Source organism: Actinia tenebrosa, unplaced genomic scaffold (genome assembly GCF_029948245.1).
Source record: "Actinia tenebrosa isolate PJP-AT-01 unplaced genomic scaffold, QUT_ActTen_1.0 PGA_scaffold3__52_contigs__length_22856419, whole genome shotgun sequence".
Classification (NCBI taxonomy): Eukaryota; Metazoa; Cnidaria; class Anthozoa; order Actiniaria; family Actiniidae; genus Actinia; species Actinia tenebrosa.
In genome coordinates this window covers 2,291,867-2,313,229 of record NW_028292580.1, presented here as the reverse complement: position 1 = coordinate 2,313,229, position 21,363 = coordinate 2,291,867, and the positions used below count along the sequence as shown (strand labels likewise).

General features: G+C 42.5%; 1 protein-coding gene across 3 annotated transcripts in view; it reads right to left on the bottom strand.

Annotated features, from left to right (window-relative positions):
- Window positions 1-9,591: 9,591 nt before the first annotated feature.
- Window positions 9,592-21,363, bottom strand: part of LOC148907698 (uncharacterized) — a 30,996-nt gene continuing 19,224 nt past the window's right edge. Inside the window, exons 6-10 of one of the 3 annotated variants that reach the window (XM_089034862.1) lie at window positions 14,295-14,407; window positions 14,107-14,193; window positions 13,599-13,777; window positions 13,141-13,276; window positions 9,592-10,464 (exon numbers count right to left, since the gene is read on the bottom strand). In XM_089034862.1, coding sequence (XP_088890988.1) covers window positions 10,270-10,464; window positions 13,141-13,276; window positions 13,599-13,777; window positions 14,107-14,193; window positions 14,295-14,407 — 710 coding nt within the window. In that variant the 3' untranslated portion in view covers window positions 9,592-10,269. Of the gene's footprint in view, window positions 10,482-13,140; window positions 13,277-13,598; window positions 13,778-14,106; window positions 14,194-14,294; window positions 14,408-21,363 lie in introns of all 3 variants that reach the window. The other 2 variants (XM_089034864.1, XM_089034863.1) reach the window with 2 other exon arrangements.

Sequence of the window (21,363 nt, the reverse complement as noted above, 5' to 3'; positions counted from 1 at the left end):
CTTACGACCTCCATTAGCGTAATATTGCTCTCTGGTAGCATTTGGTACGGCATTACGAATATTCTTACCACATTCGTAACACTGTGCTGACGTGTCGTCTTCTATTTGCATTTTCTTACCACAACACCAGAAACCCTTGGGCTTGGGTATGAACACCCTCGCAGTCAAACACCCAACGCAGAAACCATTCACAAACTCTTTACATTTATGCATCGTATATCCAACAAATATCTTTACCAAAATACCTGCCTACGGGTAATTCCCGCGGGGGCCCAATGCCACTTAAGGCAGGTAATCCCCGGCGTTCCCGGTACCCCCGTCGCGAATCCCCCTACCTGCTGCTACTGAAATTTCAGAATCAGAAAGAGGTAAATCTTCGGGAATGGTGACAACGGAATGACTGAAGACATTGTGATTGCTATGTTCAACATGTGTAAAAGGAGCTAAACCAACAAGAGACACAAACTTATTACGCTTAGTAACAAACAAAGACTGGTACAAACGGCGGTTAAGAATATGAATGTGATTACGAATGGAGGAAACTAACACTGCCGACAGACATTAGACAAGTCTCTGAGGCAAACAGCAGTATCAAGAGTGAGGGCATCACGTTTACAGCACATACTACGAATAGTGGAACGCATGACAGAGCGAGAGAAAGTGGAACAAGCAGAAGAAACATCGGAAAAATACTGAGTAGAGTTGACACCAAAATTAGAAGCATGAAACTTAACACGAAAACCAACAGGAATGACTTTAGCATGAAGACAACGACCAATGAAATAGATATGACTAACAAAGCGTGTTTTAGCGAGAGTAAGGTTAAAGAGTTTGAGAGCGAGATTAGAGCTAATGTTAGGAAAAGGAAATAAAAAACTTACCATTTCCTTGCGGAGTTCCTTGATGATGTTCGGCATCTGAAATAGAATAAAAAAGGTCGCAGTATATAGTAATAAAAAGATATAACTAGCTTTTCATCATTACTGTTTCATTAGAAACATCGACGCAGCTCACACTAGTTTTTAGCTCCTTTTACACATGTTGAACATAGCAATCACAATGTCTTCAGTCATTCCGTTGTCACCATTCCCGAAGATTTACCTCTTTCTGATTCTGAAATTTCAGTTCTTAGCAAGGGTTTGAACTTCGTTCCTCTTGCTAAGAAATCTGATGAATTTCAGGTCAAGAAAGATTCTGAATCTTTTTTTCGCCGTACTCGCCTTAAAGCTTTTTTCTCCGACTCTTCTAACTCTAACTGTGAACGTGATGTCTTTGAGCGCCTTTGTCCTCGTAAGTCTAACTGGGTCCCTCCCGAGGGACAATTTTCTTCTTTTGATCTTTTTGTCAATAAGTGTCGCCGTGATATTTCTAATCTCAATCTTAACCGTAAACTCAGTTACTCTAATCTTTCTAAGGACGAGTGGTTGGCTTTACGTCAATTACGCAATCGTTCTGACATTGTTATTAAGCCCGCTGACAAAGGCGGTGCAGTTGTTGTCTGGCGTTCTTTACGTCAACTCTCTGATACTAATTTTTATTGTGAAGTGGATAAGGATCTTACCCCTGACAATCAAAAATTAGTTAAAGACACTGTTAACTCTTTAATTTCTGATGGCTCTTTACCTTCCACTGCTAAAAACCTCTTTGTTATTACTCCTCGTACTTCTCACGTCTATTTTCTTCCTAAGATTCACAAAGCTAACAACCCTGGTCGTCCTATTGTTTCTGCTTGTAGTTGTCCTACCGAACTCATCTCTAGCTATCTAGATTCTCTCATGTTGCCTATTGTTCAGTCTTTACCTACTTATATTAAGGATACTAATCACGCTCTTAGTATTTTTAATGATTTTCGCTTTCCTGATAACTCTTCTAAGCTTTTGTTTACTATGGATGTCAAATCTTTGTATACTGTTATTCCTAATGATGAGGGCCTTCGTGCTCTTCAGCATTTTTTCGATCTTCGTCCTGTCCTCGAGCCCAGCACTCCCACTTTGTTACGCTTAGCTGAACTTGTTCTTACTCTTAATTGTTTTTCTTTCGGCGATCGGTATTATCGGCAGGTAAACGGTGTTGCTATGGGTACTAAGATGGGCCCTAGTTATGCCATTTTGTTTGTTGGTTATATCGAAAACCTTGTTTTTCAACAATATACTGGACCTAAACCTGAGTTTTTTGGACGGTATATTGATGATTGTATTGGTGCTACTTCTTGTTCGCGTAATGACTTAGATTCTTTCATCTCTTTTGTTAACTCTTTTCACCCTGCCTTAGACTTTACGTGGGAGGTTAGTGAAACATCAGTCACTTTCCTTGACATCTTGCTTAGTGTTAATGACGACCGTCTTAGCACTAGTGTCCATTACAAACCTACTGACTCTCATTCTTATTTACTCTACTCGTCTTCTCATCCTAAGCACACTCTTAACGCTATTCCGTTCTCGCAATTTCTTCGTCTTCGTCGTTTGTGTAGTGATGATCTTGATTTTTCTGTTAAATGTTCTGAGATGCGTTCCTTCTTCCTTAAGCGTAATTATCCTGCTCATGTTATTGATCGCGCCATTCGTAAAGTTTCTACTATTGATCGTACCACCGCTCTCACTCCTCACACTCGTCCCTCTAATGACCGCATTCCTTTCACTCTTACGTATCATCCTATTAACATTTCCATTAAACCCATTGTTAACCGCAACTTTTCTCTGCTTGACTGTGATACTCGCACTTCTGCTATTTTCAACAACCGCCCTCTCTTTTCCTATAAACGTGATCGTAATCTCCGTTCTTTCTTGGTCAAGGGAGTTCTTCCCTCTAACAAAGAACCTGGTACTTTTCGCTGTTCTCGTAAACGTTGTTATACTTGTCCTCACATAGCCTCTCACACTTCTGTTGTCGGTCCTAAATCAACTGTTAAAATCACTGACCATTTTGTTTGTACCACTTCTAATGTTGTATATTGTATTAAATGTACCCGCTGTAATCTTTTGTATGTGGGCGAGACTGGCCGCCGTCTTGGTGATCGCATTTGCAATCATCTTTATGATATTCGCAATAACGATCCCACCAAACCAGTTTCCCGCCATTTTAATCTAGCTAACCATTCTCTTTCTGACTTCATTGTTTTCGGTCTTTCTTTGCTTAACGGCAACAATGATTGTCGCAAGACCAAAGAAATGCGGCTTATTCACCTATTGGGCACTCTTAGTCCCAACGGGATTAATGAACGCTTTATTTTCAACTAACCTTTTCTTTTGTCTTTTGATTGTTTGTTTTTGTTTCCTTGCCTACCTTGCTCTCATTGGTTTCTTTTGTCTTATTCTATCATATATACACTCCTTTCTACCACTTCTTTCTCTTTTACTCCGACGAAGGACTAGCGTCCGAAACGTCAGTAAGTTTTTTCATCTTTTCACGGTGTATAATTTACCTTTTCATCATTACTGTCTCATGAAGTATGGTATTCCTCTTGCATTCGCGGTCGCTATTAGTACCGTAGTAGGAGTAATCCTTAACGCGCTTAAGGCTACGGGCGCAGGCGTAAAGAAATTAGGTAATGGACTAACGGACTTGGGGAAAAAGATGGCAGCCGGCTTGCCTGGGCTGCTTGGTAGTGTTCTTGGCCTGGCACTTAGGGCCGGCGGCGAACTGTTGAAGTTCGTGGGGAATAACATTTGGATCTTGGTTGTCGCTATTGGAGTGGTACTCCTGAAGAAGATGAAGGGTTAATCTTATCCTTGTGTATTACATCGGGCTTATCGTCGTCGGGCGCCCGAGGCATCCTCGACTGGGGATAAGTAAAGATAGTATTCGCACCGCCTTGATAATGCGGCACCAGGGGCAACACACTCATGGTGCTAATGGTCTTATGATTCCAGGCTTCATCATCGTTTTCGCTGGGGCTCGTGTGCGTACTACTTATACCAACCATGCCATTTCTTTTTCCATCACTACTTCCACCATCGGGGTAAACCTGTAACTTAGAATATTTACAATTGGCCACAATGTGAAACGTAGCCGTATAAAACGCCTCGCCACTAAATGGATATGGCTGCACCGTGAAATGGGGAGGTCTCCGATTATTAGTCGATACCCTATAAGGAACTAGAGGCTTATCGTTCTCGTCAACCAACCTAAACCCTATGACTCCAGCCCGCGCCGCAGTAATGTTAATGCTACAAACGATTAGCGCGAGGCCTCCAACTTCGACCCACATCCCAATATCAGACCAAACGGGGTCTGCATATGCTTTATCCTCTAATAAATAAACGTAACGAGTTTCCTTCCATTGTGGATTCATATATTCCAGGTAACAAAGTTACCTTCTAGAGGCTAAGCACCGTAAGAGTGCTTGTGGTCATGTGGTTATAATCCTTATTCCTTTGATCCTCTGCGCTATTTATGCAAACACTTCCGCTGTCATCTATACGTATTTGCAACTTTACCTTTCCATGGCAATCGGCAACCACGTGAAAAATCCAAGTCGTAAGATTCTCAGCGCTATTCGTTGGCGGCTCTGTGGAAAAATGCGTAGGCTCTTTGTTGTTCGTTTTCGCGCGCATAGGCTGTAGTATGCCATTGTCATCCAGGAACCTAAAGCCGACGTTGGCGTGACTACTCGTGCCAATGCAAATACTGCATATTATCAGCTTCTTTCCTGAGTAGTTCAAGTCCACAGACATTCCGGTGACATCAACCCAAGATGCCTGGGTGTATTTTTTCTCGCCTGCGTAAGTCGTATAAACACAATCTACGCCAGCTACGTAGGGGTTGTTCATCGCCATATATAATAGCTCAGACCAATGCTTGCAGCTGTTAAGCCGGCTTTTAGTAAGTTATGGTCATATTCCTCAGGTGGCATAACGTGGACCTTCTTTGATGGTTTCTTAACTACGGGTAGCTTCGTTTCGTGTACCTTCTTTGGCTTCTCTACGAAGTGTGGAATGCCCTTGGTCATGTCAGAGTTCACGTCATTCACCCCAAACTTCATATCCTTAGTAGCTCGCTGAAGTTTGTTGTTATAACGGAATTAGCGTTGATAACCAAATTACTAGGCATTAACCAACAACCGGGACTCAAGGCGTAATCTAACCGCACTTTAGATTGCTGCACCGCCAATTGATACCTTTGAACTGACTTGGATATGTCATTTTCTATTATTGCGGACTCAAACAAGGTTAGGAATTCCTGTTGCGTTTCCTGTGAAGCACCTTGGGAACCAACAATGGGGCTGCGGGTATTTACCTGCGCTCCTAAGATGCAGTACACGAATGCCTCTATGCTGCGGTTAATTCGAGCTAGGTTTCTTATGCCTTTTCCTTTTAATAATACAAATGGGTCCCATGGACTGGGGTAAATCGTCTTAATCTTCTCAATAAGATTAAGGTTCCACCTACTACCACCTAAATCTGCAAACTCTAACTTACCTGGGTATTTTTGATGATACATGTCTGCGGGGTATGTTCCGGTCGGATGGTAAAGATAAATAATACCTAAACCATGCGTGGCACCCTCCCGATAACGAAAGTCTCTTTGCTGCGGCTTAAACTCATTCATTAGCCTTTCTAGGGCAGCGGAATCGTAGTGGCTATTCATTCTATTAAAAAGCTTCTCCCCCGGTAATGGTACGTTAAGCTCCTTTAATAGGCGGCGCATAGGAAGAGCCACATGAAACCTTAGGAAAGCAATGTTGAGCATATCCGCGGCAACCCCACAGCCCTTCATGGCTGCCCAAACTGCAAAGTTTAACTGCTGCGTCCAATATTTAAAGTTAGGTCCCTTTAACCATTCTCTGGCTTCTTTTCCTGAAGTGTGCGTAAGGTTAAAATCCTTAAAGATATTCCTTACTACTACGTCAAACGTTTGCTTACCCACTGGAATCTTCAAATGTGTTACTATTTTATCAAAGTCGTTTACGCCACCTTCAGCATCGTAAAATGGGTAATCCTGGTTGGTTATTAATAGATTCTTTGGAAAATTAGGTTGCCTTTCTTTATGCACGGGTTTTGGTTTAACATAACCGGGTGGTAAAATCTTAGGATGCTTGGCGGTCGCCTTTGGCTCCAAGTCCGCATTACTGTACATTCTTTCGCCGTTGAAGTAAATCCCATCGGGTCTTCTTTCGAACTTACTAGGGTCTGCATGCGGAAACATCTTCCTAAATGCTCTCCAATTCCAGTAATCCCGGTTGTCATGATGTGGCTGCTCCTCAATATCATTCCCAAAAGCGTCGTACATTAGTATATATAATGGATGTTATACCATCAGCACCTCCACTTTATCCTGAACTTCCTAAGGAACCCAACGAAATGAATGCCGAAAACTTCAGACTCAATAAAGCAAATTTAATCCTGGCTTACTTGGAAGGGCAGACAAAACAGTACGAAAAAGTTGGGAAGAAATACGTCAGAGCCCGGAGTACGCTACATAAGATTGCGATAACTTCAGGATCCATATCTGTTGTGTTAACGGGCGCCGGCGTTGCTACTTCGCTTACTGGACCGGGAATAATTGTTGGAGTTCCTTTGGCCGGCGTTGGGGCAGAATGTGGTATTATTTCTGCTGTTGCTACGGGCATTATGAAGCAGTTGTCTAGCAAAATATCAAAACATGACACGACAATAGCTCTGTCAAGGGCTAAAGTAAATACAATTACTGACCTTGTCTCAAAGACTTTGCGTGACAGAAAGATAGACGACGTAGAATTCTCGCTTATTCTGGCCGAAGAAGACAAATACGAGAAATTAAAGTCGGACATAAGAAACAAAAAAACGATCGTCAAAGATCTTTCCGAGGAATCTCGCAAAAAGATCTACCAGGAGGCAAAAGAGGAGCTTCAAAGAAAGCTCGCTCAGTAAACATCTGCTTTGAAAAGAGCGTGACAGGATTCTATTTACATATTGAACGCCGTTCATATGCAAATTAGTGTAAGACATAAATATAATACACCTTTTGACGTTCATTAACAGAAAATGTACATTCATTTGTGCCAATAGTTGTATCAATAACGTGTAATGTATTTTCATCAACACCACAAGTAACATCGTTAGCGCGGATCAACTTTCAATAACGACAATTGAATATGCGTGTACATTCATAGGCATCAATGGACAATCAATAGCGCGTTCGTACATTCATATGCGCGGAATGTATTTTCTTGTGCGCGAAATTCAACTTCAATAACACCAAATGACAAACAATTGCATTTATGGACAATCATTTACCCAAAAGTGAAAATTCATTAGTGCTATTAGCATAACCATTGACAATCTATAACGCGCTTGGACAATCATGGGGGTCAACGTTATATTCTATAGCGTGGTTCGACAAACATTTGCATGATTCGAATGAACAATAAGAGAAATAAAACAATCATTAGCGATTAAAAAAAAAACTGTTTTAGCCTTCAATTTCTTCGCCATTTATACATCGTAGCAAATACGTTTGCATATATCTGAACCACTGATCACATTTAGCGATAGTGATGGTCTCCACATTTCTCTGGAACCCTTCCATTAGCAACTGCTTTCTGTAGAGACCTATAGAGCAATCCCTTGTCGTCTTGCCGCAGCCCAATAGTTCGTATGTTGTTGGATCTCTGGACGGCTGATGTCGGCTTTAATTGCTGCTTTGAGTGAGCTAATTGCTATTCTCCTACGCAGCCGCTATTATGGAGGCAGTTTCCTGAGTTTTTTATATGTATTAAAGTGATAAAAAATTTAAAAAAAACGCTAATGATTGTTTTATTTCTCTTATTGTTTATTCGAATCATGCAAATGTTTGTCGAACCACGCTATAGAATATAACGTTGACCCTCATGATTGTCCAAGCGCGTTATACATTGTCAATGGTTATGCTAATAGCACTAATGAATTTTCACTTTTGGGTAAATGATTGTCCATAAATGCAATTGTTTGTCATTTGGTGTTATTGAAGTTGAATTTCGCGCACAAGAAAATACATTCCGCGCATATGAATGTACGAACGCGCTATTGATTGTCCATTGATGCCTATGAATGTACACGCATATTCAATTGTCGTTATTGGAAGTTGATCCGCGCTAATGATGTTACTTGTGGTGTTGATGAAAATACATTATACGTTATTGATACAACTATTGGCACAAATGAATGTACATTTTCTGTTAATGAACAGCAAAAGGTGTAATTTTCACATACGTAAGCGTCCTGTGTGTCTGGCGTTCGCTTGTGTTCTTGGACTTTGGATCTGGGGAGGCCCAGAGTTCAAGCCTTGCTGCCGACACATTTGGGCCGGAAGCCTCCCCCACTCACAGCAACCGTGGGGGGAGGGGTGGAAAAGGAAAGACAGAAAGTGCGATTCAACCCCGCGATGGGAGGTTTCGCGAGGAAAAGTTGGAAAAGTCAGGGGGTGTCTCGGGACGCTGTCCGGAGTTCACCCTCTGGTGGGTCGTAAGAAAGATATATGTGTATGTACTAGAGGGCATCTGTTGCGGGATGAAATAAGCCCCGTAAGCCCAAAATGCAAAAAACCCCACTGGGGATAGCTTGGTGTTCTGCGCGATGCATTCCCCAGTGGGGTTTCTGGCAAAACAAACGCCAGTTTTGCATTTTTATTTTCTCGGAATCCATCCTAACAGGGGGTGGCTGGGGTCTATTTTGTAAAATATTTCGTAGATTACGTCAGGATAATAAGGAATATCCTTATCCGACCGACAAAACATCCACTCTGCTTTTGTCATATCAGAAACCTCAGGAATAGACTTACCGGTAATTTCAGACAAAAGATAGGGAATAGCTTTGTAATATTTCCCTAGCTTTAGTCTTTTCAGCGTTTTCCTTAAACTTTGCGGGGTTGGTTCTTTTAAGTCAAGCGCAATCATTTCCATCGTTTCATCTCCTAGATATACCGGTCGATAACCTTGGATATGACTCATCCAGTCTCTAAAGTATTTTATTCTCTTATAAGGTGTTTTCTTACGGCCTCCATTGTTGTAATATTGCTCTCTGGTAGCATTTGGTACGGCATTGCGAATGTTCTTACCACACTCGTAACACTGTGCTGACGTGTCATCTTCTATTTGAATTTTTTTACCACAACAAATATACTTATTTGGTTTAGTAGGTACAAGCTTGGGTTTCAAGCACTTTACACAAAAGTCATAAGCAAACTCTTTACATTCGTGCATCGTATATAGAACAAATATTTTAACTTAATAAAACCTGTAGACACATAGGAACCTTACGGGTAATACCCACGGCGGACGCACGTACGTGAGGGCGGGTAATACCCATGTAATTCCGGGGGGTGGCCGCGGATCCCCCTAACTGCTGCTTAGTTAATCTTCTTTGATTCATTTGTTACATAATTTTAGTATACCATTTAGCTTTTTCTCACTTTTCACTATCCCATAAAGCAAATTTTATTTTGATTTCTTTTGTGTTGCTGCCATTTATGCCCTTCTGGCAACCATGATTCTTAAAGTTAAAACAATAGATTGTTTTAATAAATGTGATGTCATAGTGAAATTTATATCAGATTTATATGGATAAAACAAGTATTCACAGATGCTAGAATGTAGATTTGGTGCAAATTATAGTTATCAAGTCAACAAGAAACCAATTTTTGGCACTACCAGGATACTTTATTACTTTAGTTGTTTCCAAAGCATGTATAGTCATATAAGACAATAAAATATATATAGAGCTCTAGTTAATTTTTGTCTCTAAATTTGTATGAATGTTGTTGGACACAGTTCTAACCAAATGGTTGATTTGGGAACTTTGCCTAGCTAATGAGTCTTTTGTTAGTTTATGGAAAATAGATATTATTATGAGTATTTGGGATATAAGCAAGTCTTGCCCTGTAAGGTTTTGAATGCTGTATGTGTATGACAGGCTATGTACAGTTGGATATTAAACTGGTTATGTAACAAACATCTTGTAGAGCTGTCTTTATTTCTTTAGTCCACTGTCCAAAACAGTCAACCATTAATATGATATGTACACGTTGCGTTGAGATAAGGGAGAAGATTTGGACGAAGGAAATAAATGCATAGTAAGAATGTGTTGTGAGGTTACGGTGACGCTGTTACGGTACTGTGTTATACCGTCATTATTAATATTAACTGTGGAATGGATGTTAGCATTTCAATACTGCCGTAGATCTCATAATTTTCCATCATAAATACAGAATGTCGCACACAAATAAAGTCTTGTGAAGCTAGTAGGCTTAATTCTATCTCCATGCTGTCAAAGGTTTAGTCTGCTTTACCCTAGGAGGTGGAGCAGTTTTTTTTGTCTACCTTTGGTGGGGCAGCTTGCTTGCTTTGGTGGGAGACTGGTGTCTAGGAACATCTGCATCAGCTCCCGTTCTTTGGGTTGGCTCACCATCAATAGAAAAGGGCCTCTTTTTTTGATGGTCATTTGTTTTCGTTGGGTTTGTATTAACATGCGGATGGCTTGGATGACTACTTTGTGTTACTCCTTGGATTTTCTGAAAGAAAGAAATTTCTAATTCGATACATCAACTAACTTCTTGAAGGTATGGTAGGAAGGGGGATTGGCTCATGATGTCTCTGAAAAAGTAATATTGGCTACAAAAATATTCCAAATATGCATGGTTTTCATTAATTAACAATTCCTTTGTTCTTATTACAGAGGGAATTTAAAATCTAGAGTTAGAAATCGAATTACGGTCTTTTCTCTACCTTGCAATTTCGCTACTGCACATTCGCTATTAATAGAAGTCTATTCGCTACTTAATAGAAGTCGATTCGCTACCTTGTGGTAGCACAACCGCTACTTTATCTCAAGATGCCTGTAAACCTCCTATATAACGTTTTAGATCGTTTATTATCAGTATTTCTAAGTAATTTGTTATTATTTGAATGTTTTTTTAAAGAAAGAAATTTCAAAGCGTATTTGGCGTAATGGACAAGTCGGCCGAATATCCGTCTTGTAATCTGTTATATCGAACAGGTTTCTTGATTTCTCTCTTTACTTAGAAAATGTTTTGAAGGATATTCATGTCAAGGAAGAATTTAAGTTACGAGAAAAGCAACCTAGTGGAGTTATTTTAGCTTCGTTGTAAAGTAGCGAACGGACTTATGGCGTTGTGTGACAACAAACAAATAAATACCACACAATGCCCACGCCGGGAGTCCATTCGCTACTTTACTACGAAGCTAAAAAAACTCTAAAAAAAGCTTCACTAGATTGCTTGTTTTGTAGCTAAAATTCTTCCTTGACATAAACCCTTTTATTTTGAAGTCAAACTTTCAATCATCGAGCAAAAGCGGGAATAAAAATAAGCCTTCGTTTCTCATAGCTTTCGATTTCTTTGTTGTCACACAACGCCGAGAGTCCAATCGCTACATTGCTACGAAGCAAGCCAAAATATATATTCCTGATATTGTGATATTTAACATTTGAGATAAGGTAGCGAATCGACTTCTATTAGTAGAGAATCGACTTTTATCTTATAGATACTGAGATTTACACACGGAAATCTACGTTAGCAAATTCTCGTTCGTGTGCTGAATTTAGCCAATGAGAAAGTCGAACGATGTTTTTCACTAGTGAAAATTTATCGTTCGTCCGATCAGAAACAAGATCGACGAAGCCTCACTGTGTCAACAAACTGGCGCCTTTGCAACTTGATCGAAAATGGCTGTAGAAAGCTCCAGATTTGTGTCACTCGACAATTCAGTAGAGTCGTTTATTCAAACTAAAGGTGAAACTCGCAGCGAGATAGCCGACATTCCTCCTGCCGAGCTGAATGAACTTCTCAGTGAGTTTTTCGTGTGTGTACGAACCAAAGAAGACCAAGAGTACGAACCGTCGTCGCTACGAGGGATGTTGTCTAGTTTTGAAAGACATCTTAAATCAAAGTCCTATCCAAACAGCATTATCAATGATCTTGTGTTTGAAAAAACGCGAAAAGCACTATCCTCCAAGCAGAAACAGCTAAAGAAACTAGGGAAGGGAAACAAACCTGACGCTTTCGTCGCCATTACAGATGACGAAATTAAGATATTATACGACAAAGGACAGCTTGGTTTATCAAGTCCAGAAACGATTGTGAATACCGTTTGGCTCAATAACTTTCTTCATTTTGGCCTAAGAGGAGTAGAAGAGCATCACAATATGCGCTGGGGTGATGTAAAACTGTGCAAAAATGACAGCGGCACTGAATACTTGGAGTTCATTCTGTAAACATGAATGCTGTTTTTGTGTCTTAAAAAATGACCAGATTTATTTCAATTGTCAAACTTTCTGACTTGAATTTATAAACTATATGTAATATAAAACAAAATTAAATTCAGTTTATTTATTAAAACCCTTTTTTTAGTGCAGTAGTGTCCAAGTTTTTCATTGTTCGTTTTTAGTCAATAAGCTTATCAGTCAATATGGTCGCCTGGCCTGTAGACCAACAACAAATTTTGATCGTTGAAATCTCAGTATCTATGAGATAAATAAATTACAGAATGGGAAATGATTGTACGGTTTTTATGCACTAGTTAATGCGTATCAGAAAGCTCACTCGTTCGTTTTCTGATACTTCTCAACTCGTGCATAAAAACCGTACGCGCGCATTTTCCATTAAGTAATCTCTATCTATTAAGTTGCGAATCGACCTTTTAGGTAAGTAGCGAAAGTGCAAGCTAGCGAAAAGACCGGATACCGAGAAATATAGAGTGAAAGAAATGTATACAGTCAATTCAAAAAACGTTGTCGTCGACCGGCTCAAGCCTACGCGACTGGACCGAAAGGAATATAGGTAAAATTCACTGAAGCGGTTAAATATTCGTTCTGAATTAATTGTTCCCGCTAGTAATAAGATAATGGCGAGAAACAATCCATCAAATACATGTCATTGGGTTTAGGGAAAGAAAAATAAAGTAGTTATGATTCAGTTCACAATTTCGAAAATGTGAAGGCATTAAAAAAACGTCTCCTTCAACACTTCCCGCTCAGGCATACCTAGTCAGACAAAATTAAGGAGTCAACTCGGCTTCAATGATTACTACCCATTACTTCCTTTCGGTCCAGTCGCGTAGGCTTGAGTTGGTCGACGACAACAATATTTGAATTGACTGTACTCAAGTTTAACACCTTGCCCCTCCTCTATAATCTTTATTTTATATACTCAATGAATATGTTCACTAACCGGTTCTCCTGACGATGGATAACTTGTGTAAAGGTTTCGTTTTACCCTGCTGACATTTTCTTGTTTACCGGTATTTGTTGTGCTAATGCCAGAAGTATCTCTTGCAATTGTTGGCTGGATTCCACTAGATATGCTTCTAAAAACAAAAAAAGCACATTTCCATTTAAAAACAATGGCAATGTGATTCACTCAGAACAGAAAACTGGTTTCAGCACTGTGGTTGACCTACAACAAGAGATTATTCACAACCATCCCAAAGAATAAATAAAAGCTACTTTTCTTCAAAGTTAAAGCTGTACAGAAACAGATTTATTGGGAACTACTCTGTTCTTACTGTAACAGTTCATTGAATAAAAGGTCTTGACAAGTTGACTGATAATGAGATTGTTGGTCCCTAGGATCTCATTAATTTTAACGATTTAATAATATTCTTTGTTAAACTATTCACACTAACTCACTTATTTTGCATTTCTTTTAAGACTGACTTGCTCTCTTCCATTAAAGATAGAAGTTTGGACAACTGTTTCACTTGGTTGGGGGACAGAGGTGATTGTTTGCTGGTGTCCTGGTTGATGGGATTCCTGTTTCTTCTGGGTGGAGACTGAGGATGTGATATTGGATGTCTGTATTCGGGGCCCTTGGGAATAAAACAAGCACATGAAATTAATATAAATTATATTGCCTGTATACACATGTAACTCTAACTACAGTACCATCCCAACAATGATCCAAAATGCTGAATGACAGCACTTTCAATACTGAAGAGAAAGAGAATCTGGTAAAGTGGGGATATGCAGTATTATAATTAACCCCCCAGTGGTAGTCTGAGGCCCCTGCTGGTAACTTTGGTTATTGCTTTCCTCTCTTAGCTACCTTGTCCCAATAAAAGTAGCTGTATCAGAGATGCAAGCAGAACCACCCCTACCCCTCCCAAACAATTCACACGCAAAGCCATGTGATGTTTACCTGATGCTGCTGTGATTGCATCTGTTTTACGTTAAATGCCACAGGGACTGTTGTCTTGGTAAAAGCTGGTACAGTATTTTGAGATTGCTAACAAGAAACCAGTGTAAACTGAATAGCAAACTAAGTAAGGTAACACAAAATAATACATGTTTGATTTCTAGTTTTAAAATAACTTTTAATATACAAACCTGTGAATGATCCTTGATTACAGAATCAGACCCAACCATGAACATGCTCTGAGACTGGGTTGAATAGCCATAATCAGGGCCATTGGTTTTGAAAGGGGAAAAATCATCAAGCCCTGAAATAACAACAGCAACAAATCAGTGGGAAGAGGTAAGGACAAATATTATAGTCCACTATATGGATGCCTTACTTAAGCAGCAGTTAGGCGGAGTCGCGGAGCGCCGACAAAGCCAAAAATCGAAAGTCGAAAAACATCAGGGGGGGGTGGGTTTTTAGAGGTCGGTAACCCGCCCTACAGGGGGTCTTGCGCGATCGGCCGACACGCGAAATGTGCCTAACTGCTGCTCTGTTGGGGTCGCAAACAGAGGGAAAGATATCCTTTAGATATACATGGCATCCGTCAACGACATTCAAAACGAAACTGTGCGCAGGCTGGGAAATCAGGTGATGGATAGCTCAGATGCGGATTTTGTCTTCGCGACGTTTATGGAGGGAAAGACAGACAAGACGATGAATCACGAGATGGCTGAAAAGATAATCGACAGAATGCCGGGCGGCGACTACCGTTTGGAGTTGACGTTCGTGAAGTATTTGGACGGCGAGTGGGTGATAGAAAAGGGCCGTAATCCCATCAGGGCGTCTGGTAAGCAGAGTTTGTTCGTCTTGAATAAGCAAACGAGACCAGGGGCATTAGAGGGGATTGACATGCTATTCTATGAGGTCGCTTACCCGGTTACCGTTGTCATTTACGGCGCGTACGAGATCGAGGAGCCAGACGTTAAGAAGTTGCGACCAATGCGACATCCGGGTAATTGTGTTGCGAAGTTGGTAAGAGAGTTCTTCGAAGATTCCTCTCGTGGCGGTAAGCTTACGCCAAAAAGAAGAGAAGCCATCAGGAAATGGGAAAGAGATACTAATAAAACCGGAGGCTCCATTGAGAACATCAAGAAGTTAGAGACGGCCTTAGAACGCCGCATACACGTGAAGGACATTACTGACGGTCTCATTTACGAAGGGACGAAAAAATATGGAGGTAGAGGTGCCCCTATTGTCATCTACCAACACAATGGACACGCTTGGCGAGAACTTAGGTTTCCCAAAAAGAAGGAAACTAAGGTTTATAAGATGTCGCCGTTGGCAGAATTGGTCCACGAGAATTCCGTTTGGTTGATGGACGCGGAAGGAAGTCAGTTTATGACGCAGGATGGTACTCTTTACAGGCCTCTAGTAGAACACCAACGCATTCAAAGTGCTTGTGCGACGTTAGGGGAAGACTTTTCAGACGAGGTCTTAAGCATCCGTAGTTTGGACTTTCTAGCCGCGAAGAAAAGAAATGGATGGAAGTCCACGCCTAAGGAATTTGGAGACATAGCCAAAGCCTGCGTAGAGCATGGTCATGGAGGTTTATGGAACATGGAGTATGACGAGAACGAATACGTATCCCTGGACATGAAACATTGTTACCCCGCCAGTTTTAAAGGCCTCGGGGATTGTAAGGAGTATTACGACCGCTACGGGCATCCAGATTCGCAGTTCTTTCGTGTGTCTTTGCCAGGTAAATACGACGCCCCAGCTACGGGGTTCGTGCGGTTGACCACGTGGAAGTTAGCAAAGGGCTTACATCCGATAATTTACGCGTGGTATGGGAAACATCTGCAGGAGAAAGAATGGATTCCCATACCCTTGTTGAAGTTTCTCGAAGAACGCGGGCTGCTCACGTACACGGCGCATGAAGCCATACTTTGTCACTCCGCCTTCACGCAATGGTTACCGGAGCATAACCCCACTGCTAGGATCGTCATAGGAAAGTTCACCCATGGTGCAAAAGAAGGAGAAAAGCACATGCAGCGGCGTTTGATAACCGATGACGGAGAGTTGAGCTTCCTCGTAAAACGCGCGCATGAACAAGGATCAATGGTGTCCGTAGAAAAGTGGAATTATTTCATAGAAGGCCAAGGTGAACGACAATGGAATGCGTTGTGTTATTACCAAGATCATCGCCCGCAATATTACCATCTCCGGGCGAGCATGCTTGCATATGCGCATATCAATCTCCTTGCGATGCTGTTGCGTTTTGACAAAGAGGATATCCCACGCGTGGCCACGGATTCCCTCTATGTGAAGCCCGAAGTGTTAGAAAGAATGCGGGAGTTCTACACGGCCGATGAACTCGCGGAAAGTGGTCAATGGCGCGTAAAAAATGAAGAGATAAAAGCCTGGAGAGAACGTGTGGAATACCACGGGAAACATACGAAAGGTGCCATAACCCCCACCGTGGAGCCATTGCCGTCCGTTGTGGACCCCATTTCTTACCAACGCTTTTCGTACCTGTACGGGCCGGGAGGCAGCGGTAAAACCACCAGGGTTTTGGAATTATTCCCCCGCGTGAAGGTGTTAACGCCGACGCACCGTCTGGAGAGGGAATTGACGGAGATGGGCCACGACGCGCAAACGTACCACAGCTTCTTTCGCTGGAATGGTCAAAAGTGGGTGCCAGAAGCAATACGCGACATACCGTCGGTTATATTATGGGATGAGATTTGCACCGTGCCATTAGAGATCTTACAGGAATTCGTAGACTTCCTCCGCGGAAAGTGTCAAGTTATATTTGCCGGAGATCCATGCCAACCTCCTCCCATTTGCGGAGAAATGCCCCATAAATGGTTAAAAGGAATGGTAGACCATGCAGTGGAAATCAATGCTGACTACCGCAGTAAGGACGAAGTAAGAGACTTAAAGGCGGCATTGAGGGGCCTCAGTGATGCCGAGCAAAACAAGACGCTGCGTAAACGCATCCGAGCGAAGTCTTACGAGGACTTCCTTTGCGCGTGGCATCCAGAGGATTTGGTGTTGAGCAGCAAGCGCGCAGCACAATCGCGAATACAGAAAGATTTGTTAAGCGTACACCGCGAAAGATTCCCTGGCCATTTGGTGCCCGTTTGCTACAAGCCCCACGATACCCGCATGCAGAAGAGAAACGTGTGGGTGCCGGGCACCGACGTCCAACTGCGAAACGCGGTAACTCATGATAAAGTCTGGGTGCCTATGGGAAAGGTTGAAAAAATAACCTCCCATCCAGATTGGCGTTTGGGATATTGTATGACAGTCCACAGCGCGCAAGGGCTTACCATAAAAGAAACCTTATGGATCATAGACCAGCGGTTATGTTGGAGTAATTTGATATATACCGCTGTGAGCCGTGTGGAGCATGCCAAACAGTTGCGGAGGGCTTGGGGTCCGCAATTGCGTTACGATAAAACGCCAGAAGATATAGCAAAGGAGAACATTGCTAAGAAACTCCTTCGCTATAAGAGACACGACGAAGAAAAAGGCATGGTGTTCGACCTATGCGTGGACGACGTCTATAAGAAAGGGGCACGGTGTGCCAAGTGTAACATACCTCTACTATGGAGGTTTGACCCAAATGACGATCAGCAGTTCTCCGTGGATCGTATAAATAATAAACGCGGGCATTGCAGAGGCAACGTAAGACTGACATGCCTAGAGTGCAATCGGGCGCGTGGTGCTGCGCTACTCTGAGTCTTTGGGGACTATGAGCAGCTCTTCCTTGACGAATCCGCGACTTGGGCCATCTAGGTAATACAACACGGGCTGCCCTTCCTTGGTGATGGACTTCGAAATTTCATACGTTTCCAAAGACCAGTTAGGATCCGTGGCTCTCTTACTGCCACCTTCGAGTTCCCCCGGCTGATAGAGGTATCTGACCACTATGTTGCGGGGTAGCTTTTTTTCCTTCAGTCCGACCGCCCTCGAACTTCTGACGTAGGACTTGTGTTCCACGTGTTTCTTTTTTATGGCGTCCTTGGGTTTTATTCCCGTAGCCCTGGCCGCCTCGTTGTTCAAAGCCGCGACGACCTGGGGGAGCCTCTGAGTCCATTCCCTGTTGCGTTTGGAGGGATCTTCCAGCTCTTTCCAATACTGGTACCCAAAGAGGCGCTCGGCCAGGGTCTTATTGAATCTTTCGACAATGCTCTGACCCCTGTGGTACTCTGCCTCGGCTCTCCTAATCTTGGTGTCGTGGTCTTTCAGGGTCTTGGTAACCACGCCCATAAACTCCGTCCCCGCATCCACTTGCAGCAGCTTAGGCCATTTCAAGACGCGCTTATAAATCCTACCTAGGGCTTCTGCGACTTCCCCAGAATCCTTGCTGGTTATGGGTTCGGCGTCCTTATATCTGCTTGCGATATCAACTACGGTCAAAGCGTATCTATAGGTCTTCTTTCTCACCTTGTCGTGCGGTAAGAAAAGCAAATCTGCCTGATGAACTTCATTGGGGGTATTTACGGTAAAGCTGGGCCTGGGAATGTACTTCGGCACGGGAAGATAAACCTGCCAGAGGGTTTGTTTTCTTAGCCAGTTCTTAGCCGTTTCTTCTGATACCCTGGCCGCGGTCGCGAGTTTCTTGATAGCTGACGCCCCTTTCCAATAACCTTCGGGCCCATAGTAAATCCTTTTAAGTTTGTCCTCTACGCGGCCCATTATATGAATTCCAAAACAAGATTGATCTTACGTCCGTTAAAATCCACCGTCTTTCCGTCCACCTTAATGGTGATGTTTATGCTTTCTACCAAATGAGACAAGTCATAGCTTAAAGAAATGGGGGTGTATTCTACCAGGTCAAATGGATTACCTTTGGGTGGAAACTTGGACATTAGATTACTGGGTCCTTCATTAAAGTACGAGCTTACTAGGCTGCAGTAAACTTCGTAGTTAGCGGGAACTTTCCATTTCACGTCAAGTTGACCATTGATCGTGGTACTAGTAAGGCCCAGGAGTTCTACCAATGAACTGTCCTTTAAATTGGCGCTTCCACTATTTTTCTTGAATTTCATTTCATGGGGTAATCCTGTGGTAAGAGTATATCCATGCTTTGCTAGCTCCTTAGCCAGTGTTATGGGGGTGTAATGGGAATCTGGTATTTTTGGTTTGGCGCCGGAAGTTCCGATGACGAAGCCATTAATTAAATTATACCAAGAATTGTACAAAGAACAACTAACCAACCGAACCCTTTCCGCGCGGATGGGGGGATTCAGATAAGTGGTAAAGTTATTCTTGTCGCTTTCCAAAAAGACGATCATTATATTAGGGGCATTTTACAATGCCCACGCCAAGGCCACGCCTCCCGCCAGCCCTGCGACTCCTACGAAGACCAGCTCGTTATCTTTTTGTTTCTTAGAAGGCTGGTAGTAATTCTTGAACTGAGGCTTTCTTAACCTAAAGTCGGGGTGTGCTTGCGCATAAAGTTTAAAGGCGTAGTCTGTGTTTTCGAAGTTTTTATCCGCCTGCATTTTGTCTTGGTAGTTCTTGTCCAACCAATCCCTGTAAGCTTGTCTTTTTTCATTCCAAGCTGCCACGTCCCGCTGATATTTCTCCAGCGCTAAGTCGTGCCTCTTCCTCTCAGCGTTAGATTCTGCGTTTCTATCACCACTAACTAATTTATCCAGATATCTACCACCATAATTAGCCCCTGTAAATGCTAAAGCTGCAATAACTCCACCTGCGACTAAGCTAACCATTTATATATTACGCCGTAGGCAGGTACTTTTCCTTCCGTAGGTAATCCTTTAGCATGATAGCCCCGCCTACGGCAGCGGTCATTCTAGCAAAATTAGCGAAGCTCTTGCTTGGGTCTTCAGTAAAGTCTTCTTTGAGCACTTTCTTACCCACCCTAACCAATGCCCGCAACGATGGAAGTAATAATAGCTGCTTCTTCAACAGTTTTCAACAACGCGGTCGACATTATATTACAAAGCGAGAAGGTTATTCCATTTCAGGGATCTTACTTTTTCTAACCTCCACGGGCGCGCGATATGTTGGGGCCTCCCACTTTACTTTTGGCTTCGTAGCCCGCCATTGTAAGTAGAGGCTGCCTGCTGCTATAGCAATTCCTATCGCGCCAATGACGTAGCCGGGATTCCAAAAGGATCCCTCTTCTTTTTCCTCCACCTTTTCTTCTTTTTTGGCTTTGTTCTTCTTGTTCATCTCCGCGAGCTTCTTCCCCGCGGCAACTCTGCCTGGAGATTTAGCCTTGGTAATCTTTTGCTCGGGCTGCTCTACCTTCGACTCTGGTTCACTCATTTATATCTAAGGACTTGAAGGACTTGATAAGTAACTTGACGACGACTTAAGGATGACTTGACAATGACTTGACTAAGTACTTGACAATGACTTAAGGACGACTTGACTAAGTACTCGAGAATGACTTAAGGACGACTTGACTAAGTACTTGACAACGACTTGACTAAGTACTTGAGGCGACTTGATCAGGTACCTCAGTAAGTGCTGCCTGGAAGACCTTTTCGACTTCTCTGTCCTTCTTGAAGTCCTTCCAAGAGGCACCAAAGGTGCCCGCAAGTTCCTTCAAGTCGACATGCTGAGCTACGTGCAAAGCCGCAGAGGCGACTGCCATTAACTTACCGCACTTCAAAGACAACCACCCGCAGGTTATCTTAAGTTCTTGGGATATGACATAGTCATCTCTTATGTCCTTCTGTAGTTGCTCCACGTCGTCTATGGGCAGTGCAAGTCCGAGGAGTTTGGTGGCCAGCTTGATAGCGGAGTCTGCTACGGCGTCCGTGGTCTTACTTGCAAGGGCGGCCTCATACCTCTTATGGAACTTCTTGACTTCATCTTCTGACAACTTATTAACCTGCTCATGGGTAAGTTCCTTGCCTATCATTTCTTTGCACTTCCCAGAAGACACAAGGATGTTAAGTTGTTCCTTGAGGTTACTTTCATCTAGCTGCGTGGGGACTTCATCTATCAACTGCTCAATGTCCATATATGTTAATGGAATACGGAAACCTCAAAGAGAAGATCATTTTGGAATGTTGGTGCGTCTTTAAATGCCGCATGTATTCATGCAACTGTTCCTTACTTATCTCACCGCCGTAGTCGCTTAAGATGGTTTCCAGATCACTCCGACTGGGAGTATAAAATACGACCAGGGAGCCTATGTTTTCCCTAAAAGGCTTAGAGACGCTGGTAAGCTGCTGCGAGAGCAACCAAACGCTGATATTGTCGTGCCTACCGCTGAAGGCAAGCTTCACT